Source organism: Panthera pardus, unplaced genomic scaffold, assembly GCF_024362965.1.
Source record: "Panthera pardus isolate Hobbes unplaced genomic scaffold, ASM2436296v1 HiC_scaffold_13, whole genome shotgun sequence".
In the NCBI taxonomy this organism is placed as follows: Eukaryota; Metazoa; Chordata; class Mammalia; order Carnivora; family Felidae; genus Panthera; species Panthera pardus.
This window is the reverse complement of record NW_026526688.1, coordinates 16,232,068-16,251,550: the sequence shown is the minus strand read 5'-3', so window position 1 is coordinate 16,251,550 and position 19,483 is coordinate 16,232,068. Positions and strand designations below refer to the sequence as shown.

General features: G+C 51.9%; 1 protein-coding gene across 1 annotated transcript; it reads right to left on the bottom strand.

Moving 5' to 3' along the window:
* Positions 1-422: 422 nt before the first annotated feature.
* Positions 423-2,024, bottom strand: HELT (helt bHLH transcription factor; the record flags this gene model as incomplete). The annotated part of the gene is made up of 3 exons (XM_019422160.2): positions 423-1,093; positions 1,509-1,605; positions 1,872-2,024. Coding segments are annotated over 3 exons (750 nt in total), but the record flags the coding sequence as incomplete, so codon positions are not given.
* Positions 2,025-19,483: the final 17,459 nt, after the last annotated feature.

Below are 19,483 nucleotides of genomic sequence, written 5' to 3'. Positions count from 1 at the left end.
CGCGGGCCCGAGCTGCGCGGCTCTCGGGTCCCGCCGGCGCGTGGTGCGCGCGCGACCCCCGGCCTCGTCTCGGGGTAGGAAGGGCGCCCGGGTCCGAGCTGGCGACGGTCCGCCGGGGCCAGCTTGGGGCGGGTCCTTGATTTGCATTTTCTGAGAGCCAGGGCCCCAGTTTTTCGCGTGCGCCCTTCCCTTGAGGCAAATGCCCAAGACGCGCTCCAGTCGGGTGAGGGGAGGGAGCCCCGAATTCCCGCCCCGAAGCGACGCTCCGTTTAGGCTCCCCCCCCCCCCCCGCACCTCGCAGCGCCTCCCGCCCCCAAGTACTGATGACCGTCACCTGGGCCCTCTCAGGCGCTCGCCCTCGGGCACCTCCGAGGGTGGTTGTGGAAGAGCAGAAGGTAACAAAGAAATCCATCTCTTGGGTCTTTATCAGAAAACGTTTATTGCCAGGGGGAGATCCTTCAGGAGACTAATTTGCTCTTGACCTTCCCCCACCCAGCTTTTTTGTCGGCACACTATTTACATCTGTACAACGTACGGTGTTTTTCCTACGTGGCGCCGGGCGCGCGCGGAGAACCCTGGCGGGCGAGGCGGCGTCAGAGCACCGGGGGGTGCTGGGGCGGGTGCAGGTTGAGGGCGTTGGGGTGGGCGTGGCCGATCAGGTTGAGGTAGTGCCGGTCCAGCCCCTGCACGGGCGTCAGGAAGGGGCTGTGCTGCTGCGCGGGGCTCGGGAGCGCCACCGGCGCGCCGGGCAGGTAGGGCAGCGCCGGGCTGCGGGCCGCGCCGTGCGGCCAGGGAAAGGGCCCGGGGGCGGCGCCCTGCGGGAAAACGGAGGCCTCCCCGGGGCTGTGGCCCGTGAGCTCGGCCCCCGCTGGGTGCAGCTGATAGGAGAAATCCGGCTCCGGGAGCGAACCCAGCTGCTGGAAGGCGGGCTCGGCGCCCAAGCGGGCCTTGGACTGCAGGAAGGCGAGGATGCGCGCGTACTTGGTGTCCTTGGTCTCCATCCTTTCCACGGTGGTGAGATAATGCACCAGGTTCTTCATGCACTCGTGGTAGCCGTAGTGGAAGTAGTTGGCAAACTCTGCTAGCAGTTCTGCTGGAGCGGCGAGCAAACCCGCAGGAAGGAAAAAACAAACCGTGAGCAGCCCCTTCCCCACCGGGAGCCCGAGGCACCCTCCCGTCACGTTTTCTGGCCCGAGATCCCATTTGAGGCCTGTCCGCCCTTACCCCCAGTCTGGAGACCGGAACAGCGAAAGCAAAATAACTCTTTTTCCTTAAGAGCCTGACCCCCACCCTTCCCCACCTGAGAGGAGGGGACAGAACCAGCATCCCCAGAAACCTGTCCTCCTGTCCCCTTGCTTACGTAGAACCTCGGCCCGCCCCCAACCCCCTCGGGCCGCGTCCAGAGTGGAGACCTCTCACGAGGACCCTTTGACCCCCACTCCCGGCCCCAAGTGCCAGTGTGGCGAACGCTCCCCGCCCAGGTTCCCCTTTGTCCAACCCGCGCCCACCTTTTTCTCTTCCCCGGGGAAAATCAGCGGAGTGCAGGGCCCTCAGGTACTGAACGGTCATCTCGAGGATCTCCGCCTTCTCCAGCTTACCGGAACTCTGCAAAAGGAGGAAGAGCTCCTCGCAGCGACCCAGCGAGCGCAAGCCAACCTGGGCAGGCTGGGTGCACGGCTTTGTCCCGGGCAGCGAGCAGGCGCTGGGGCGGATCCGCGCGAGGGCCGCCTGGGGCTCGCCCAGCGCTCGATCCCCGGAGAGAAGAGGCCGCAGCAAAGGCCTCTCCGTCTCCAGACTCCCTGCATCCCTGCCGAGCGTGGCAGCTGAGGATCCCCAGCGCCTGGCTCTGTTAGCTCGGCCTCTGACGTTACCTGCTTCGCCAGGGCCATGGGTACCGTCTTGCCCAGCTCGTTCAAGCAGCGGTTTATCCGGTCCCTCCTCCGCTTTTCTATCACTTTGTGGGAAACAGGGGTTCTCTGCGAACAGAGGTTTGAACATTTAGGATAGTGTTGCCCAGGGAGTCGTCAAAGGCATGGCTGCAGCTGCGCGTCAACGGTCTTCCCAGCCCCCAACGCGGCCCAGGGACTCCCCCCCGGACGGGGGTCAGAGGAGCTCTGCCCTCTCACGCCCGCACCAGTGCGCTCCTCTTCCGGCCGCCCGCCGGCCCGGCTTGGGCCACGCCGTCCAGCTGAGCGCCAGGGCCCTGGGGAGGTGGCCACCGGCCTCCCGAGTTGAGGAAGCTCCTCTCTCTGTCCTCGTTCCTCGCCCAAACCACTCAAGCTTCCTCCGCACGAGAGTCCCGTGTGCCACGTCCCTGCCGTCGGTCCAGCCAGGTGGCGGCTCCGGGAGTCAGACGCCCCCACCAGTGGGGCGCAAGGGCTATCTGGGCTCAGCCGACTCACTTTGCGTTCCTTAAGCTTGTCTGACATCCTGGTCAGGACGCGCCCTCGGGAGAGGCGGTGGCGCGAGTCACCCGTCCACTTTCCGCCTCGTGTGCCTCCTCGAGTGTCCCAGGTAGACTGCAGCCTCCCAACTCCGAGGGGCTGCCTTATAAAGCGGTCATCTAGGGCTCCAAGTGCATTCACGAGTTGAATTATTCCATAGGATTAGGGGAGCTGCGTTTGGGGGGATGTATGCATTCGAGATCAGTTTTAAAGAAGTTAAGAAAAAAAAATTAGCAGCCGAGGGGGGCGAGCTGGGGGCAGATCAGCTTTGTTAATCCACGTGGCCCTTCAAAGGACACGTGATCGGCGGGGGAATAACATTTGCATGGCAACAGCCCCGGCGGGAAAAGGAGGCGGTAAACTGGGGCCGGCGGGCGAGCGAGCGCCTGCAGCAGGCGCAGAGCGCAGGGGCGCAGCGGCCGCGGGCACCGGGGGGCGAGGACCCTCACAAAAACAGTGTCGCCTCCTTTAGTCCCACCGCTGAGTCTCACACGATTGCCTGTTTACAAATCCCAGCAAGCCCGCAGTCCCAGCGCCGAGTGCGTTTTAAAGCCTGTCCAGAGTCATTAAAGTAATTAAGTAAGCCTTTAATAGGCTGTTCCGCCGGGTTCAAGGGAGAGCTCTTGGAGACGGAGGCGCCCCGTTTGTTCCCAGGCTTTTCTCACACGACTTGGTGACACGTCCATCTCCCCCCTTTTTGTTTACACCGCTTTATTTGTCCGGACATCCCGGCAGGTGTGGGGCTGCGGCTGGCACACGAGGCTCCCGCCTCGCCTCGCCCCTCCCGCCGGTCTCTGGCACGCGACGCTCCCCCCTACTCCCTGACCACGTCGCTTGCTTTCTTTTCTCCCCCCCCTCGGGCTCTCTCTTCGCGGGGGGAAAGAGGCTCAATTTGTAGCCTATTATCCTATACGAAAATGTCCATTGAAATGTATGAATAGTTTCATTGGGCTAAATTTTAATAATGCCAGAGGGTGGGGGGAGGAGAGACAGGCAGGCGTGTGTGTGTGTGTGTGTGTGTGTGTGTGTGTGTGTGTGAGAGTGAGGGGGGGTGGTGGGAGGATTGGGGGGCAACACGGAGAAGAGTGGGCCGAGAAGAAAAGGGGGAATGCAGCTGGCCCAGGCGAGCATTATGCGACGTCACCTGCGAGAGGGGGCGCCTACAGACCCCTATTCATTTGCCTAATTTTGGTCAATTTAACAAACTTCAGGAGAAATTATTGTGGCTTTGTCAGGGAGGGTGAAGCCTTCTGATCGAATTAACAGCATGTTTTGATCCGGTAAATGTCATTAGAAAGGGAGAAACAATCGCGCTTAGAGGGCTCTGAGTAATGCGCCCAAGTGGAGACGCCAAAGCGCACGGCTCACAAAGGGAGCAAGTAGCTGCCACAGGGAACTTTTGTACCCGCCCATCGCCCAAGTTTTGACACAAAAAGGCATTATTTCATACTTGAATACGTTTAATCCAACGATTGTCTATTTTCTGCAAACATATTTTCACAGCATTGTTAACTTTTTATGTCCCCCTTTCGCGGGCGCCTTTTCTTAACGTTTGGGGGCGGGAGAGCGCAGACACTTTGGGCATCAATATTTGTCACTGAAAAGGGCTCCGTGAAGTTAGGGAAGTTGATCTCTTTTTTATGGTTTTAGAGAGCGAATATATCGGGGGGAGGAGGAGGGAGGGAAGGCACCAACAGAAACGAGGGAGGAAATTTGCTGGACGGGCCCGAGGGGAAGGAGGGGGGCGGCGGCGGCTGGGAACTCCCACCGCCTCCCGCGCCTCTGCGGGCAGCCTGGCCGGCGGCCGGGGGCCTCCTCCCCCACCCACCGGGCTCGCTCGCAGTTGCTGCCTCGGACCCGCACTCTGGGGTCTCCAGGCGTGCGGGGTATGGGTGGCGTGTGAGCTTTCTCGCAGATGGAAACTATAAAAATGGCTTTTGTTTTACGACCTGCTCTAGGGCCACCGAGCTCTCACCTTTTTCTGATCTGTTCCATCTGAGAACAACCAAGCCCTCTCCTTAGATATCCTTGCCTCCTTTTCTGCTCCGCACCTCGCCTAAATTCTCTCCCCTCTGCTGGACCGTGGCAGGGCCCGAGCTCTCCCTGGGGTGTCGTTGGTCCTCGGCAGAGGTGGCTAAGGAGGAGCCCCGCTCGCCGGTGGGACCTGGGGAGCTCCTAGGGCGCAGAGGCGGGCCCGGGGTGCTGGGCCTTGGGGAAGAGAGCGGCCCACCCGCCGCGGCCTGGGAGCTGTGGGGCCCGGTCGGCACCACGCACCCCTGGGGTCTCCCTCTCCGTCTCGCTCTCAGTCTCCTCAGGACGGTTCTTTTCTGCTTCACGCCAGATTGGACACGACCCGCACCCTCCCGCGCAGGTTGCTCTGCCAGCCGCCGGTGCCCTCTCAGGGGTTGTCGATTTCAGCATATTCACTCGCACACAAAGGGATTAAACACGAACCCTTATCATCCAAATTAACTAACGTGAATGGGTAAAAGGGAACGCGCACACTTCTCACCCCACCCGCCCCCCCTTTTAAGCCAGCGGACTAGGAGTTGATCCTCTTACTGCTGGTGTTAACCGCCAGCTGCAGGCACCTTCCACGGGCCAAATTTCATTCTGTGCGAACTGTTTAATTTCTCGTGGTTGCTCGCGGAGCCGGGCCCCAGGGCGGTAAGTACCCGCGTGTGGCTTGGGGATTGGAGGGGGGAGGCAAGTGAAGGTGGGTAGGTAGGTGGGTGGAGGTGGGGGGCAGGCGCGCGCATCCCTCACCAAGTCCCCCAGCGGCTGCTGCAGCCCTTTCTGGGAGACCGGAAACGCCGCTCCAGGTTCAAGGTGAGGCTACGACTGTTTTCTCTCGGGGCCTGAAGGCTCCAATGGCACTGCCAGAAACTGGGGTGCCAGGACCCTCAAGGCCATCGTTCCTCAACCTCCTCTCCAGGATGGCCATGGTGTTCCCTGATCTTGACCGAGTTTCCACTAAGCTGGGTCGTGAGGCCCTGTGGGTGCCAGAGCCTACAGTCCCTCACATCCCAGCTCCACCCCCGCCAGCTGGGCCAGACATTGGGCTGGGCCTCAGCGTCCTCTTCTGTGAAATGGACGTAATCAGCGTATCTACTAGGTCACAGTGTGGCCACTGAAATAAGTAAATATAGGCGAGGCATCTCCAATCAGGCTGAAGTGCTGGGTTAATGGCTTCATTTGGCCCAGAAGTCTCTTCTGCAGTGACTCTCGGGTAGTAAGTAGTGTTTTGTGGGGTTGGTGCTGTTGTGTGATATTTTAATTTGTTTCATATTTTTTCTCATCTCTAAGAAAGCCTCACTTTCCTGAAAAGGCCATAGAACTTTCTCCTGAAGTATGTTCACTTGACCTGAACTGGACAAATGATTGGGGCATTGGATGACCACCCCCCCCCCCCCGCAGGTGACATCACCTGGTGCCTGCTGGCCACCTGGGTCCTCTCTGTGCTTGGGAGACGGAAAAAGGCTCTAAGTGCAGACACCTCTTAACATCGTAGTCTCGGAGTGATTCAGACTTGAGCATTGAAGCAAAACAAGGAAGACTACGTAGGAATTAGACGATGCTAATTAAATGTTAGTCTGCACATAGACTCCTGGTGTCTAAAGGCCATTGTTGGAGAATACCCCAATCACAGGCAGAATGTTTATTACTGTTGCTAATATTGTTATTTTTACTATTACTTTTTTTTTTTCATAGAGCTGACCTGTAGCTTCTAAACACCAAAAGATGGATTCTTTTGTGTTTCTTTCGAATTCTCGAAGTCAAGGATTTATGGATTTGGGAATGGGGAAGGGGAAATGAATAGAAAGGGGGAAAAATGTAGTGGGTATTTGGTAATTTCAGCCAAATTGCTCTAAGACAAAGTGTTCTGGGTGATTCCGAATCTCTCCCTCCAATGCTCCCCTCCAGTACAGGTTTTTCCAGTTGCATTAATGGGACTGGGGATTTAATCAAGTGAGAAAATGTGGGTCTTGTCAGAGAGTAGAGAAAACACAGCTATGGCTGACCCACCTGTGCTTCTCAGGTATCCGCAAACAAGGCATGAAAGGAACCGAATTCCTAGGCTGTATTTTTGAAGTGAGTAGCGTCACAGGACGTGGGATGGCAGGATGCTTCCTCTGAAAGGAGCCTGAAAGACCATTACATCCAACACACCATTTTACCGTGGGAGGATCTGAGCAGCACGGAGGGGACCTGGCAAAGCCCAGCTGTGCACAGCAAGCTGTCACAAGGTGTCTCACTGTTTCTGGATTTGCCGTGTGACCTCCATGGCCAACACTTTCTGTTTACTCTCTGTTATTGTGAAGGAGAGTCCGGTCGGGGACACTGATTTCGCATGGCGGAGAGCGTTTTGCTGCCTCTGGCGGGTGTGATTGCCATCAGAGGCATCAGTTGTGTCCTTGAACCTCCCTCCGGTGCTGCCACTTCTCACAGGTCCTGTGATAACAGCATGTTGTGAGCGCTGACAGGAGTCAGAAGCTGGGAATATCAAGTAGACAGGGCCATGGGAGACTTGTCCTCTAAGAAAGAAGAAAATATTGTGTTGATGGCCCCAGTCCAGTAGCCCCAACACAACCATCACCACCACTGTTTGTTCTAGCTGGTGTTCATCAGGTATCCTGTTGGGCTGACAACTTCTCTGGACTTTTCCTTAATCAGCGTCCCTGATTCCTCTCCCCCTCTGACCACCGATAGTATTCTCAATTCAGTAATGAGGTCAACAGGAAGTTACGTGGAAGGGACGGTGCTTACTGGCACAGCCAGGTGAAGATGACAACTTCGGGAATAACTTCGACCTCTCCAACCATGAGGACAGAAGGTGCCGGCTTTCCCTGAAAGCAGTCCAGAGACTCAGGAAACCTGGATTCGTCATAGATTTCCCAGGGCTTTATCTCCTTTGTTCTGGTCTCTGAAGCAGTTGTTTGCTTTCTGTTTTGAAAGCTTTCATTTATTTTGAGAGAGTGAGAAAACAGGCCGGGGAGAGGCAGAGAGAAAGGGGGATAGAGGATCCAAAGCAGGCTCTGTGCTGTCAGCACGGAGCCGGATGCGGGGCTCGAACTCACAAGCCGTGAGCTCCTGCCCTGAGCTGAAGTTGGGCACTTAACCCACTGAGCCACCCAGGTGCCCCTCTGTGTCTAGATAGAGCACCGGATAGTCTTTGCTGAATGAGGTCGCAGCTCAAGGCTTGCCATGAACACAGGGGGCTTTGTAGCTCTGCCTTTTCAAATATTCTATAGAGTATTTACAGTACTTCCCTCAAGTTCTGTCCGCTATATGCAAGGATTTATTTCCTGCTTGTCCCTCCAGGGTTTGAAAGTAGTAGATGCTTTCACATGTGGTGTTTCAACGTAGTTTTGTTGAATGAAGAAAAACTGGGAGAGGCGCTCCGAGAATTATTTCGGCATCAATGCTAGAGCTAATGCTACAGGCCATCTCTCTTGGTACCCCATACTGTCGTATTTCACCATTTATTTTTTGGACTTTTGAGATAACTGCAAGAACCAGGGGATGTATAGATCTAACTATTGAGGAAGAATACTTTTAGGGAGATTGCAGGATGGATGAGGCTGTTTGCTTTCCATGTGTTGATGTTAACATTACTTAGAAAAGTATGGTGCAGATGCTGTGAATGGTGTCCCTTATGGGCTTTGATTATTCTAGGCAGCTGGCTTTCTTTGGGGCTAATGATTACAGCTTTTTGCTCTTGATTAACTTGAGTGGCCATCCAGAAGTTATCCCTGAGGAGCTATGGCTCTTTCTATAGCATAAAGATTTCATGTCTCCAGGGTAAATTTGCACACAAAACTAGAGGTATAGGATACTGAAAATAAGAAATTCTCGTAAATTACAATACATGACAGAGAACTTGGGGGAAAGATTCAGGTTGGGGAGAAATGTCAGTTACAGGAATGTTAATAACCGTTCCATTGTATGGGGCCGTACTCAAGGAGCAGAGATCTGAGGGCGGGTCACCTGATCTGTGTGTGCAGGTGACGGCCAGGTTCCTCCCCTTCCTCCCTGTCCTCTACATTCATTCACCACCGGATCCAGCATTCACTGTGTGCCAGGCAATGGATGGGGTGACACTGGAGCCACTGGGAACAAAGGTAGAATTTTTGAAGAATCTATAAATTCTCACGTGTGACAAGAAGGAGCCATGCTGTTTCTTTACATTAATCTTACCAATTAGACATGAATTTCAGGAATTCTAAATCCTTCCCTTTAAAAACTTCACTGATCTTAGAGCATTAGGGACTCGTCTTGTGGTGATTTTCTGTAACCCCAAATTAAAGGATATTGTCAAGACAATAAGTTGTGATTGAGATACAGTATAATTTTGGAAGACCTGCTCAATTCCTTTCCTGTGGCTGCTGTAACAAATTGCCACAAATTACCCTAAACTCAAAACAAGAGAAGTTTATTCTCGCCCAGTCTGGAGGTCAGAAATCTGAAATCAGCGGCCCTGGTCTGAAATCAGGCATCAGCTGGGCCATGCTTCCACTGGGAGGTCTAGAGCAGAGTCTCTTGCCTTTTCAGCTTGGTGCCTGCCAGAATCCCTGGCTTGTGGTCGCCTTACTCTGATCTCTGCCTCCAGGGTCACATTGTCTTCTCTACCCCCCTCTCTCTTATAAGGGTACTTAACTGTTGCATTTAGGACCCACCTGGTCAATCTCCCTATCTCAGGATGCTTAACTTAATCCAACATGCAGTCTTTTCCCTCCCCTCCCCTCCCCTCCCGGCTCTCTTTTCGGTAACATTTGTAACATTCCGAGGCTCCAGGATGTGGATGCCTCTGGGGGGCCGTTATTTAGCTCCTGTTCCTGGTGAGGTACCATAGTGGGAGCTAAGACAGCAGGCACACTGATGTCCTGGGGCAAGGCCAGGAGAGGAGCAGAGGCATGGACCAGAGGACATGGGGGAGAGGAGAAAAGAAAGGCACGTTCAGGAGGCACCTGGGTGGCTCAGTTGGTGAAGCGTCCGCCTTCGGGTCAGGTCATGATCTTGCGGTTTGTGAGTTCAAGCCCCACATCGAGCTCTGTGCTTCCAGCTCGATTCCTGGAGCCTGCTTCTGATTCTGTGTCTTCCTCTTTCTCTCTGCCCTTTCCCCTCTGGCACTCTTTCTCTCTCTCCAGAATAAATAAACATTTAAAAAGTTAAAAATAAACAAAAAGTCATGTTCTGTTTCCAAACTTAGCAGAGCTACCCCTCCGCCTTCCTGTCTTCTGTCCATTTCCCCTTCTCCCTCTTCATGCTTTCTTACCCCTTTTCCGTCACAGGACCCCTTGTCCCAGGCTTCAGGATTAAAGCTGCAGTCACTTATTTATGCTGCATTATAACCTGGTGTATGTTACATCATCTTTAATTTGTAACCTACACCCTTGTTATCATATACATGTGTATAATACACACATCTGCGTGCGCGCACACACACACACACACAATGGCTGTGTCTCAAAACTAATTAATAAAGCAAGAGGTGCCTGGGCGGCTCAGTCCAGTTAAGCATCTGACTTAGGCTCAGGTCATGATCTCACAGTTTGTGAGTTTGAGGCCCGCACTGGGCTCACTGTTCTTGGCACAGAGCCCATTTTGGGGTTTCTGCCCCTCCTCCACTCGTTCTTTCAAAAATAAATAGACTTAAAAAGAAAGACTCAACCTTTCCCTTCCCTACCCTTCTCCAACATCCTTTTTCTTGGAAAAATTTCTTTTCATGTTTATTTTTGAGAGAGCATAAGAGTGGGGGAGGGGCAGAGAGCGAGGGAGGCAGAGAATCCCACGCAGGCTCCACGCTGCTAGAGCAGAATCCGATGTGAGGCTCAAATTCACGAATCGTGACATCACGACCTGAGCGGTAATCAAGAGTCGGATGCTTAACAGCCTGAGCCACCCAGGTGCCCCTCCAACAGTTGCCCGCTGCTCTTTTGAAAATGCCATACTCCTGCTCACCAGGGCCTGTGCGTCAAGGAGAGACCTGGATGTAAATCCTGACCCTGCTTATGCAAGGGTTTCGGGTCCGTTGCTGCACCTCAATTTCTGCATCTGTGAAGCAGAGATGATACCTGCTTCCTAGGCTCTATTGAGCGGACTGCATGAAGTAACATTTTTTAAGTTGTTGCCATCATGCCTGGAGCCTAGTTGGTGTGCAGGGGCTGAGATCCTCGGTGTTGATCTGGTGCAGTGCCTGCTGTCTTCCCAGATCCGTGCCGGGCCCTCATCCGGCAATGGGGAACAGAACTCACTTTCTGCCTTTAGGAGACTATTGAGTGAGGCAGACCCAGGAAGGGTGTCTGATACAAGCTGGCAGGAGGCGGGTGATGGTAAAAGGCACCCAGAGAGGACTTTTTGGAGGAGATGATGAATGAACAGGGTTCTGCAGGGCGAGTGTATTATTTCCTAGGGCTGTCCCAAACTCGGTAACTTAAAACATGGACATTAATTTTCTTAGTTTTGGAAGCTTCTAGTCTAAAATCGAGGTGTCGGCAGGACCCTGCACCCTCTGAAGACTCCAGGGGAGATTTTGTTCCTTGTCTCCTCCAGCTCCCTGTGGCACAGACGGTCCTTTGTTTGGGGCAGCATCACTCTGCTCTCTGCCTCTGTCTTCACGTGGTTGTCCATGCGACTCTCCTTGTCTTCTTAAAAGGACATTGGTCATTGGTTCAGAGCCCACCTGGATAATCCAGGATGGTCTCCTCTCGAGATCCTTAACTTAATTACATGAACAAAGACCCTTTTGCAAAGTAATGTAACGACCGCAAGTCTAGGTGGAACTAAATTTGGGGAAGCCACCATTCAACCCACCACAGTGAGTCAGAGGTACCTGGGCAAAGTCCAGGTGGAAGGGGTGCTCTCGGTAAGGGGAGTGGCACAGGGGTGTGCAATGGCTTTCTGTTTTGGGGAAACCACAGTGTAGTCTTCCTAGACCAGGGACTGTGAGGAGAACTGTGTTAGGGAATGAGTGGAGAGGCAGTCATGGATCCGGGCGGGGGGGGGCAGACTCAGCATAAAGTAGTTTAACTTCTGTCACAGGTTGAGGTAAAGGTGTTGAGGTCCCGCATGAGAGTTCGAGATGGCTGAACATGTTTGAGAGAGAAAATCAGCAGGGCCTGGGGAAGGATTAAACCTGGCAGGAGAAGAATGGCCAAGATTATTGCCGGATTTCTGATTTGGGTACTTGACTACACGGTGACCCCACTGAGATTAGCAATAAGGGGAACATATAAAGGGGGTGTGCTTATGGGGCAGAAGGTATAGGAGACAATGACTGACTAATTTGGGGCATATAGATTTTAGAGCTCATATGGACATTCATAACTGGGCAACCAGAAGACAGATGAGATATGAAACTGAGGCTCAGAGATAAAAAGGGTGGTGTCCGTGTACAGGGACCAACAGACCATGACAGGGGATGAAGTCACTTAAAAGCTTGAAGGAGAAGGGCAGGGGGCCAAGGATAGAATCCTGGGAGATGCTCACAGGCAAGGAGAGGGAGAAGGCCATCAACCAGGAAGGAGTCACCAGAAGGGAAGGAGAAGGGCTCAGAGAGCCGCTAGGAGTCCCAGGAACAAGGGTACAGATGGTTCCAGAAGGAGATATTCCGAGAAGGAGCGTCGTGAGGATATCAGGTGATGAATTCAGACCACGTGCCAGAGAAGACCGTCCTCTCCATGAACTGCCAACAGGGGCCATGAGGTTTGTCTGTGTAGTATAGATCCACAGGGAGCCCAGGCCACTGGCACCTTGCAGGGGGCTGTGGTGGTGCTGTCCTGTTCTTTCTCACAGGCTGCCTATAATAATGGTCTGCACGTAGCCAGCACCCTTCCCGCCCACACATCGTACTCCTCCCCCAACTAAGTGCTTTGCAGATCTTTGCTCCTTTAATCCCCACAGTGAGGTGAGTATCATGTTCATTTTGCAGATAAGAAACAAGGGTATGGAGAGGTCAAGGAGATTTAACCCAAGGGCATGAAACCATTAAATGGTAGAACTGGATACAAACGAGGCTGACCTAACTCTAACACCAGCACCCTTTCCAGCAGGATGCCTGGCTTTGCTGTAACCTTGATCCCACTGAGATCAGAAGTCTTGGAAGAAGACTTCTCAGCTACGAAACTCACGCCCACCTTCCAACAACCAAATGTGGCTACTGCTTCACCAAGCAGGAAGGCAATTCTCAGAATGCCCAGTGACCTCATAGACTTGTTCTCCCTCTTACAGCCCCCCAAAGTGCAAAGATGACCCACAGTCCTATGACATTGAATTCAACTTTCTCTCTCCACATTCTGAGACTCCACTTACATAGCAATGGCTTCTAAGCTCTTTTACACACCAAAAGCTTTTTGACGATACACATCCCTGGGTCCCACTCCAGGCTTATTAAAAAAGAATTTCCCATGGTGTGGTCCTGGGATCTGTATCTTAAAAAAAAAAAAAAAAAAAAAAAAAAAAAAGTAGGTGATTCTGATGCACGTAATCTGGCATTTATTTGATATCACTGTTATACAATGGCTCGTCGATAACGTGAGGTTGTGTTGTGGTTATCTGATGCGAATTTGATAGATGTATAGGATAATGAGCATAGGTTTTTAAAAATCCTTTGTCATTGGTTCTGATATATTTATTAATAAGTCAGTCCGTGGCCTTTTTTTCTTTGTATTAGGACAGTTGATTCTGTCACCCCTTACCTTATTGGCTCAAGAGTAAAGTCTATGCTCTGTTCAAAGCTTGCCTGATTTGCAAAGCTCGTTCTGAGAAAAGGCACGAGGTGTTAACTAGGATTCTAGTTCTGGGAGCGGTCACCTGTGCTGGGCAGGTTTGGACGGATCGGGGGGATTGGTTGGTGCCCTCTAGTGGTTGGAACTATTCAACAACCTCTATGGCAAAGACTGACCCACGTGGGCTGCTGGCTTAAAAAGACATTAGTCTGCCTTGGCCTTGCTGTTCGGAGACCAGCTACGTCTTGCCAGGGTGCCTCCTCTTTCCGGCCACAGTATTTTTATGTATAAATTGGAAGGGGTGGACAAGGATATCAGTGACCAGGCAGTCAGCTCATACAAAGGGCTGCCCGGGAGACCGGTCATGTGTGAAGTGTAGGCAAAGGGGCAGGTATGCCTGGCACAGAGCCCCTGTCACAGCCCCGCCACACCACACGCTGAAACGTGAACTCTCCGAGACGGGGATCTTGGGGATCCTGGCTTATTCGTCTTTGTGTTCCTAGCATCTGGCACAGGGCAGAACGTATTCAGGAAACGTTGAAAGAAAGGAGGGCAAGAGGAAGAGAGGTGGGTTGGTGGACTTGCTTCTATTTGTTCAGGAGATGGAAGCGCAGGATTGAGTCTTGCAAAGCGGAGCTTAGCGCTGCACGCTCACATCAGCCACGTGACCCGGAGGGGCTGGCGCGGCTGTTGGGGGCCTCACGCTGCCGGGAGGAAACCCCTGGGTCCTGACACCAGAGCCTTGGAAGCCTCCTGAATTCTTTGTCTTGCGGCATACGCAGGGTCCCCTCTGCTTGCTAGGGCAGGGCGTGGGGTCCCTGCAGCGCAGCTCACGAGGAAGCAAGTTCTGTGTGGGGCCCTTTATGGCTTCTCAGGCGGTCCCCACTGCGATGTTGGCGCACAGCTACTGGCAGAGGCCTTGCGCCAGGAGACCTGGGTACTGGGTCCGGCTGCCACTCCTCTGCAAGGTGGGGACTTGTCAGGCTCCGTGATTGCATGGGCCAGTTCCTTAAAAACCTCTGTCTCCCTTGTACACACACACACACACACACACCCTATTGCTTCTATTTCTCTCACCCGGGACCAGTGCACCTGGAATTGTGTTAGCTGCTGGGTGCAGTGGTAAACACACCTGAGAGACTCGGTCTTCTGAGAGAGGCCCTTGCAGTGAGGGAGCAGAGGACTGTGGGTAGACGGGTGATGGTGGGCGGTAGACACACAATGGAGGGGAGGTGGTTGGGCAGCAGGGCGTGGTCAGGAGGGATCCCGAGGAGGATGTGGGCATGGGATGGCCGGGGATTGAGCCGGGGGCAAGGCAGTTCGGGCTGAGGGAGTGTGTGAAGCAGAGTGCGGAGGTACTGAGGAGCCCCTGGGCAGGTGGGCACGGCCTGAGAAGTCTCCTCGCTGCTCCCCTTCTCTGTTTGCTTATCACTGCCTCAGCGAAGCCCTCCTGGCTTTTCTGTTTGGTTGAAGCCTAATATTCAGTCCCATAGCAACATGTACTTGTGACACATAATCACATAGTTATTTAACCGTGTTTGAGTGATTATTTGATAAATAGTCTGTAATTGGTAGAATGGACAGGGGGAGCTCGCTACCAGTGGCAGGGAAAGAGTGAGGGGTCCTTGCCAAAACCCAGGAGAGAAATAACAGGGTGCCTATGGTGGTGGCTGTGGGGATGCTGGGGAGGGGACAGACCAGGCAGATCTCCAGGGGAAGGATCTGTTTGCTTCAGGGCTCTGGAACATCTCTTATTTATTATTATTTCCTCAGAACTTAGTGTGGCATTGGGCACACGGTAGGGTCTCAGTCACTCTGGTTACAGAATGCAGGAATTCCCAGTAGATGCCTGCCTGGTGCACAGTGGTGCTTCCCGAATATTTTTCTGACACTTTCGTGAGTGAATGAATGAATGAATTTGTTGCGCTTCCAGCGTCGTGTCTTTTTTTTTTTTTTTTTTAACTAATTGATTTATTTTGAGAGAGAGCATGAGTGGGGGAGAGGCAGAGAGGGAGAGAGAATCCCAAGCAGGCTCCGTGCTGCCAGCACAGAGCCTGACATGGGGCTCGAACCCACAAAACCAAGAGGTCATGACATGAGCCAAAACCAAGAGTCGGTGGCTTAACCAACTGAATCACCCAGGCACACCCCCCCCCCCCCCCCGCCCGCCCCATTGACCTCAAAGGGCCTTGGACCTGGGGCGGCAAAGGAACTGAGAAACAGAGACGACAGTATAGAGAGGCACAGGGGACCTCGAGCCAACAGCCTGAGGTACCGAGGTTTATTGTACATCTCCTTATACACATTTTCAGGAGAAACAGATCAGCAGTGATTAACAATGGAAGCTTAGCAAAGCATGTCAACAATGTACATCTGATTCAGCTGTTGTACGTATCTTGGGTACGAGAGCAGTCTTGCAGGTACACATGTTCCGATAAGAATCGTTACGATAGAAGCAAAGACAAAGAAGGGAGTGAATGCACTGAGCTGTATACAGCTGGCTTCCTTTAAGTCAAACATCCCTATGGGCGTACTAGAGAACAGACCACGTTTTCCAAGGGCAATTCACTCAAGTCCTTTCAGGTTACTTTTAACCTTACGATCTCAAGTTTTCTCAGAGATCTTGGAGCCTGAATGAATATGCACCTATGGTCATTGTGGTCTGTTTCCCATAAGCCCCCACCCGGTGTCCTATCCTCACCGAGAGTCATGGCTGCCGGAGCCTTGATGGAGTGTTGAGTCATCTGGCCGCCTCCCATTTCTTATAGAAAGTCCCAAAGACTGTTGTGTGACCCACCAGATCATGCGCACACAAAGGAGTGTCCTTCTTTGATTACAGGTTTGGGAGATTTCTCGTTTCCCTTCCTACTAAACAGAAAGCCTGACTCTTTGGGAATGCAGGCCGAGAGCTGCCTTCCCAGACTTGGTCCCACAGTGAATCCTGGTGCGGTCTGTTGTCCGTACCAGGAATCGGGTGAGGAACTTTACCCATATTATTTGATTTAATAATTTCAGTTCTTTGACGTGTTAACAATCTTCATTTTCTAGGGGAGGAGACTTAGGACGGGAAAGGCTAGTGACTTCCCCACGGTCACCCAGCTGGCGTGGGGCAGAGAGCAGAGGCATCTCTTGCAGGCTGCGTACCCTCCTCTCTGTCCTGGAGAGTCTCAACCCAGGCTGCCCATTAGAATTACCTGGGGTGCTGTGTCAGGACCCAGGCGGATTACATCAGAAGCTCTGGGCCCAGGGCCCAGGCCTCAGTATTTTTCAAAGCTTTCCAGGTGTGGGCGATGTGTGCCCAAGGCTGAGAAACACTGCTCCACTCAGCCTCTCCTGAGACGTTTCTCCCTTGCTTCTGGATTCTTGTGTGATCACGCCTTGGCTATCCCAAACTTGGGATGTTCAAAACAGCACTCTGGCCTCTTCCCCTAAATTTGCACTTCTTCTCATATCCTCGATTTAGAATTCTTTCACTCAAGGAGCGCAGAAATCTGGTGTCACCTGTGACTCCAGCTTTGCCCCCCACGGTCGCCACCTTCTACCTGTCCATTCCGTGTATCCTGTTGCTAGGGTGATCTTCCTAAAATGCAAAGAAGCTTTCAGTTGGCTTTAGGAAGAGTATCCCAGCTCCCCAATATGTCCTATCTTGTCCTAAGATACTGCTCTTCTCCTGCTACATTATTTCGGGCAGCCTTCAGTCCTGTGTTAAAAGTACTTGTAGCTTTTTCTCAGAACCCTGAGCACCCTCGTGCCTGCCTCTATGTGCCTCTGCACAGGCAGTTTCAGATGCTCGCAATACCCCTCTTCTCCCTGGGAAATTCATTTTATCCTTCACCACTCTGTTCGGGAACCTCTTCCAGGAGCCTCCCTAGATGAGCTCTGACCACCAAGCTGTTTTCAGTGTTCCTCCTGTGGGCCACAGCGATAGAACCTTAAATTATGTTGCATTTTCTTGCTTGGTTGTCTGTCTCACCACTGGATTGAGAGACCCCTTACCATGTGGCTTTATCTTACTCAGACTTGTATATCCAAGCACAGTGCCTTGCATGGCATCGTTGCTCGGCGTGCGTTTGCCAAATGAGGAAGGACTGCGAGATTATACAAAGCCTGGACCCTGACGCCAGGAGGTCAAAACATAATGCCTGAATTGGACAGTACGTAGGACAGCATGGAGAAAGGAAAAGAAAAGGCAGAGAGCCATCAGAAGCGATTCTAGTATCCGGGGTAAGAAGGTGCAAGCCTAGTATAGAGATGTGGATATAGAAATAAGGAGGAAGAAATGATCCTAAGAGAAGCAAGAAAGGAGAGGCAAAACTTTTGATCACGTATTATTATTATTATTATTATTATTTTTTAACATTTATTTATTTTTGAGACAGAGAGAGCATGAACGGGGGAGGGTCAGAGAGAGAGGGAGACACAGAATCCGAAACAGGCTCCAGGCTCTGAGCTGTCAGCACAGAGCCCGATGCGGGGCTCGAACTCACGGACCGTGAGATCATGACCTGAGCCGAAGTCGGACGCTCAACCGACTGAGCCACCCAGGCGCCCCCACGTATTATTTTTTGATAAAGGTATGGATGGACATTTTTAGAGAACATCCTGCGTGCTTTCAAAAAAAAAAAAAAAAAAACAACAACAACTACATCTAATACAGTATCGGGAATATCTGGTTATAGATTCTTGAACTATTTTTGGTTAAGACTGATGTAGCTGTAAAAGGTAGTGATCCTATTTGTGGCAAATACAGCCTCCTATATTTAGGGGGAATCACCATATTATGAATTCTTCTCCTGGAGGTAGAAACCAGAATTCAATGTCCCAGTTTCCCTTGAAGTCCGGGCACAAGAATGGACCTAGGGGCACTTAGGTGGCTCAGTTGGTTGGGCGTCCTACTTTGGCTCAGGTCATGATCTCATGGTTTGTGAGTTCGAGCCTCGCATTGGGCTCTGTGCTGACAGCTCGGAGCCTGGAGCCTGCTTTGGGTTCTCTGCCTCCCTCTCTCTCTGCCCCTCCCCCACTCACGCTCAGTCTCTCTCTCCCTCTCTCTCAAAGATAAATAAACATTTAAAAGAATTTTAAAAAAAGAATGGACCTAGATTCTGCCAGTCAGACTTTTATTTGGAAGAAGGCAATCTCAGAGAAGAGAGCCGTGTGGGGTCTCTTTCTGGAAAGGGTGGTGGCGGGACACGTACCCTTCAGAACAGCAGTGACAGAGTGGACTGATAAAATCCTCCATTGCTCAGTGTCAGGGTGAGGGCTGTGGCCTCAGTGCCTGGGTGTGATGGGGTCATGCCTGAGAGCAGGCGGGTGGGGTGGGCGATGTTGTTCTGGCTGCATCGCCCCCCAGACCGGTTCTCTGCCTCTCCCGGAAACGCTGTAAGCTACGTAATAGCCTTTAACAAATTCAGTTTCTTTTGAACACAGTAGCGGATACTGTTGCTTGCAACTAAAAACCTTGACCGATGGGATTGCTAACACTCGGTAGGATCTAAGGTATTTAGAAGAATGACATCATCAAAATTGAAAACAAAGGACAGGCCACAGTGTAAAAGCAAATACAAATAAAAAGAAACTAGAGCTTTGACTCTTAGTATCAGAAAAAATGGAATTCAGGCCCCCTCTCCCAAAAAGGCACTTTTATACTAATAAGTATAATTATAAGAAGATAAAGTAGCAAAGAGGAGTTGTAAATTGAATAACATAGCAGCTCCATTCATAAAGTAGGAATTACAAGCAATATAAAGACAAGTCCACATTACTTCTAGTCTGTGACATTGAGTAAGGCAGAGCTAACTGATAGAGATTGAACTCTTATCCTGGAAACGAAGAATGTACCTTCTTCCTAAGTGCCTGTGTAATATCTGTGAATTACAGATATTCCAAGAGTATAAACAGTGCAGAAAATATTCAGTGATCATCACACAATAAAATCAGGCATTAATAATAAAGCCAGAGGGGCGCCTGGGTGGCTCAGTCGGTTAAGCATCTGACTTCGGCTCAGGTCACAATCTCGAGGTTTATGGATTCAAGCCCCACGTTGGGCTCTGTGCTGACAGCTTGGAACCTGCAGCCTACTTCGGAATCTGTGTCTCCCTCTCTCTCTGCCCCTCCCCCACGCATACTCTGTCTTTCAAAAATAAATAAACATTAGAAAATAATAATAAAGCCAGAAGTAAAATGTCTCTTCCACTAGGAGATTAAAAATCTCTCTGTTTACATATTGAGATATTTAAAGAGGAAATGATAAGATATCTGGGGTTGGGGGTAAGATGAGCCAAGATTGGTCATACGTTGATAATTGTTGAGGCT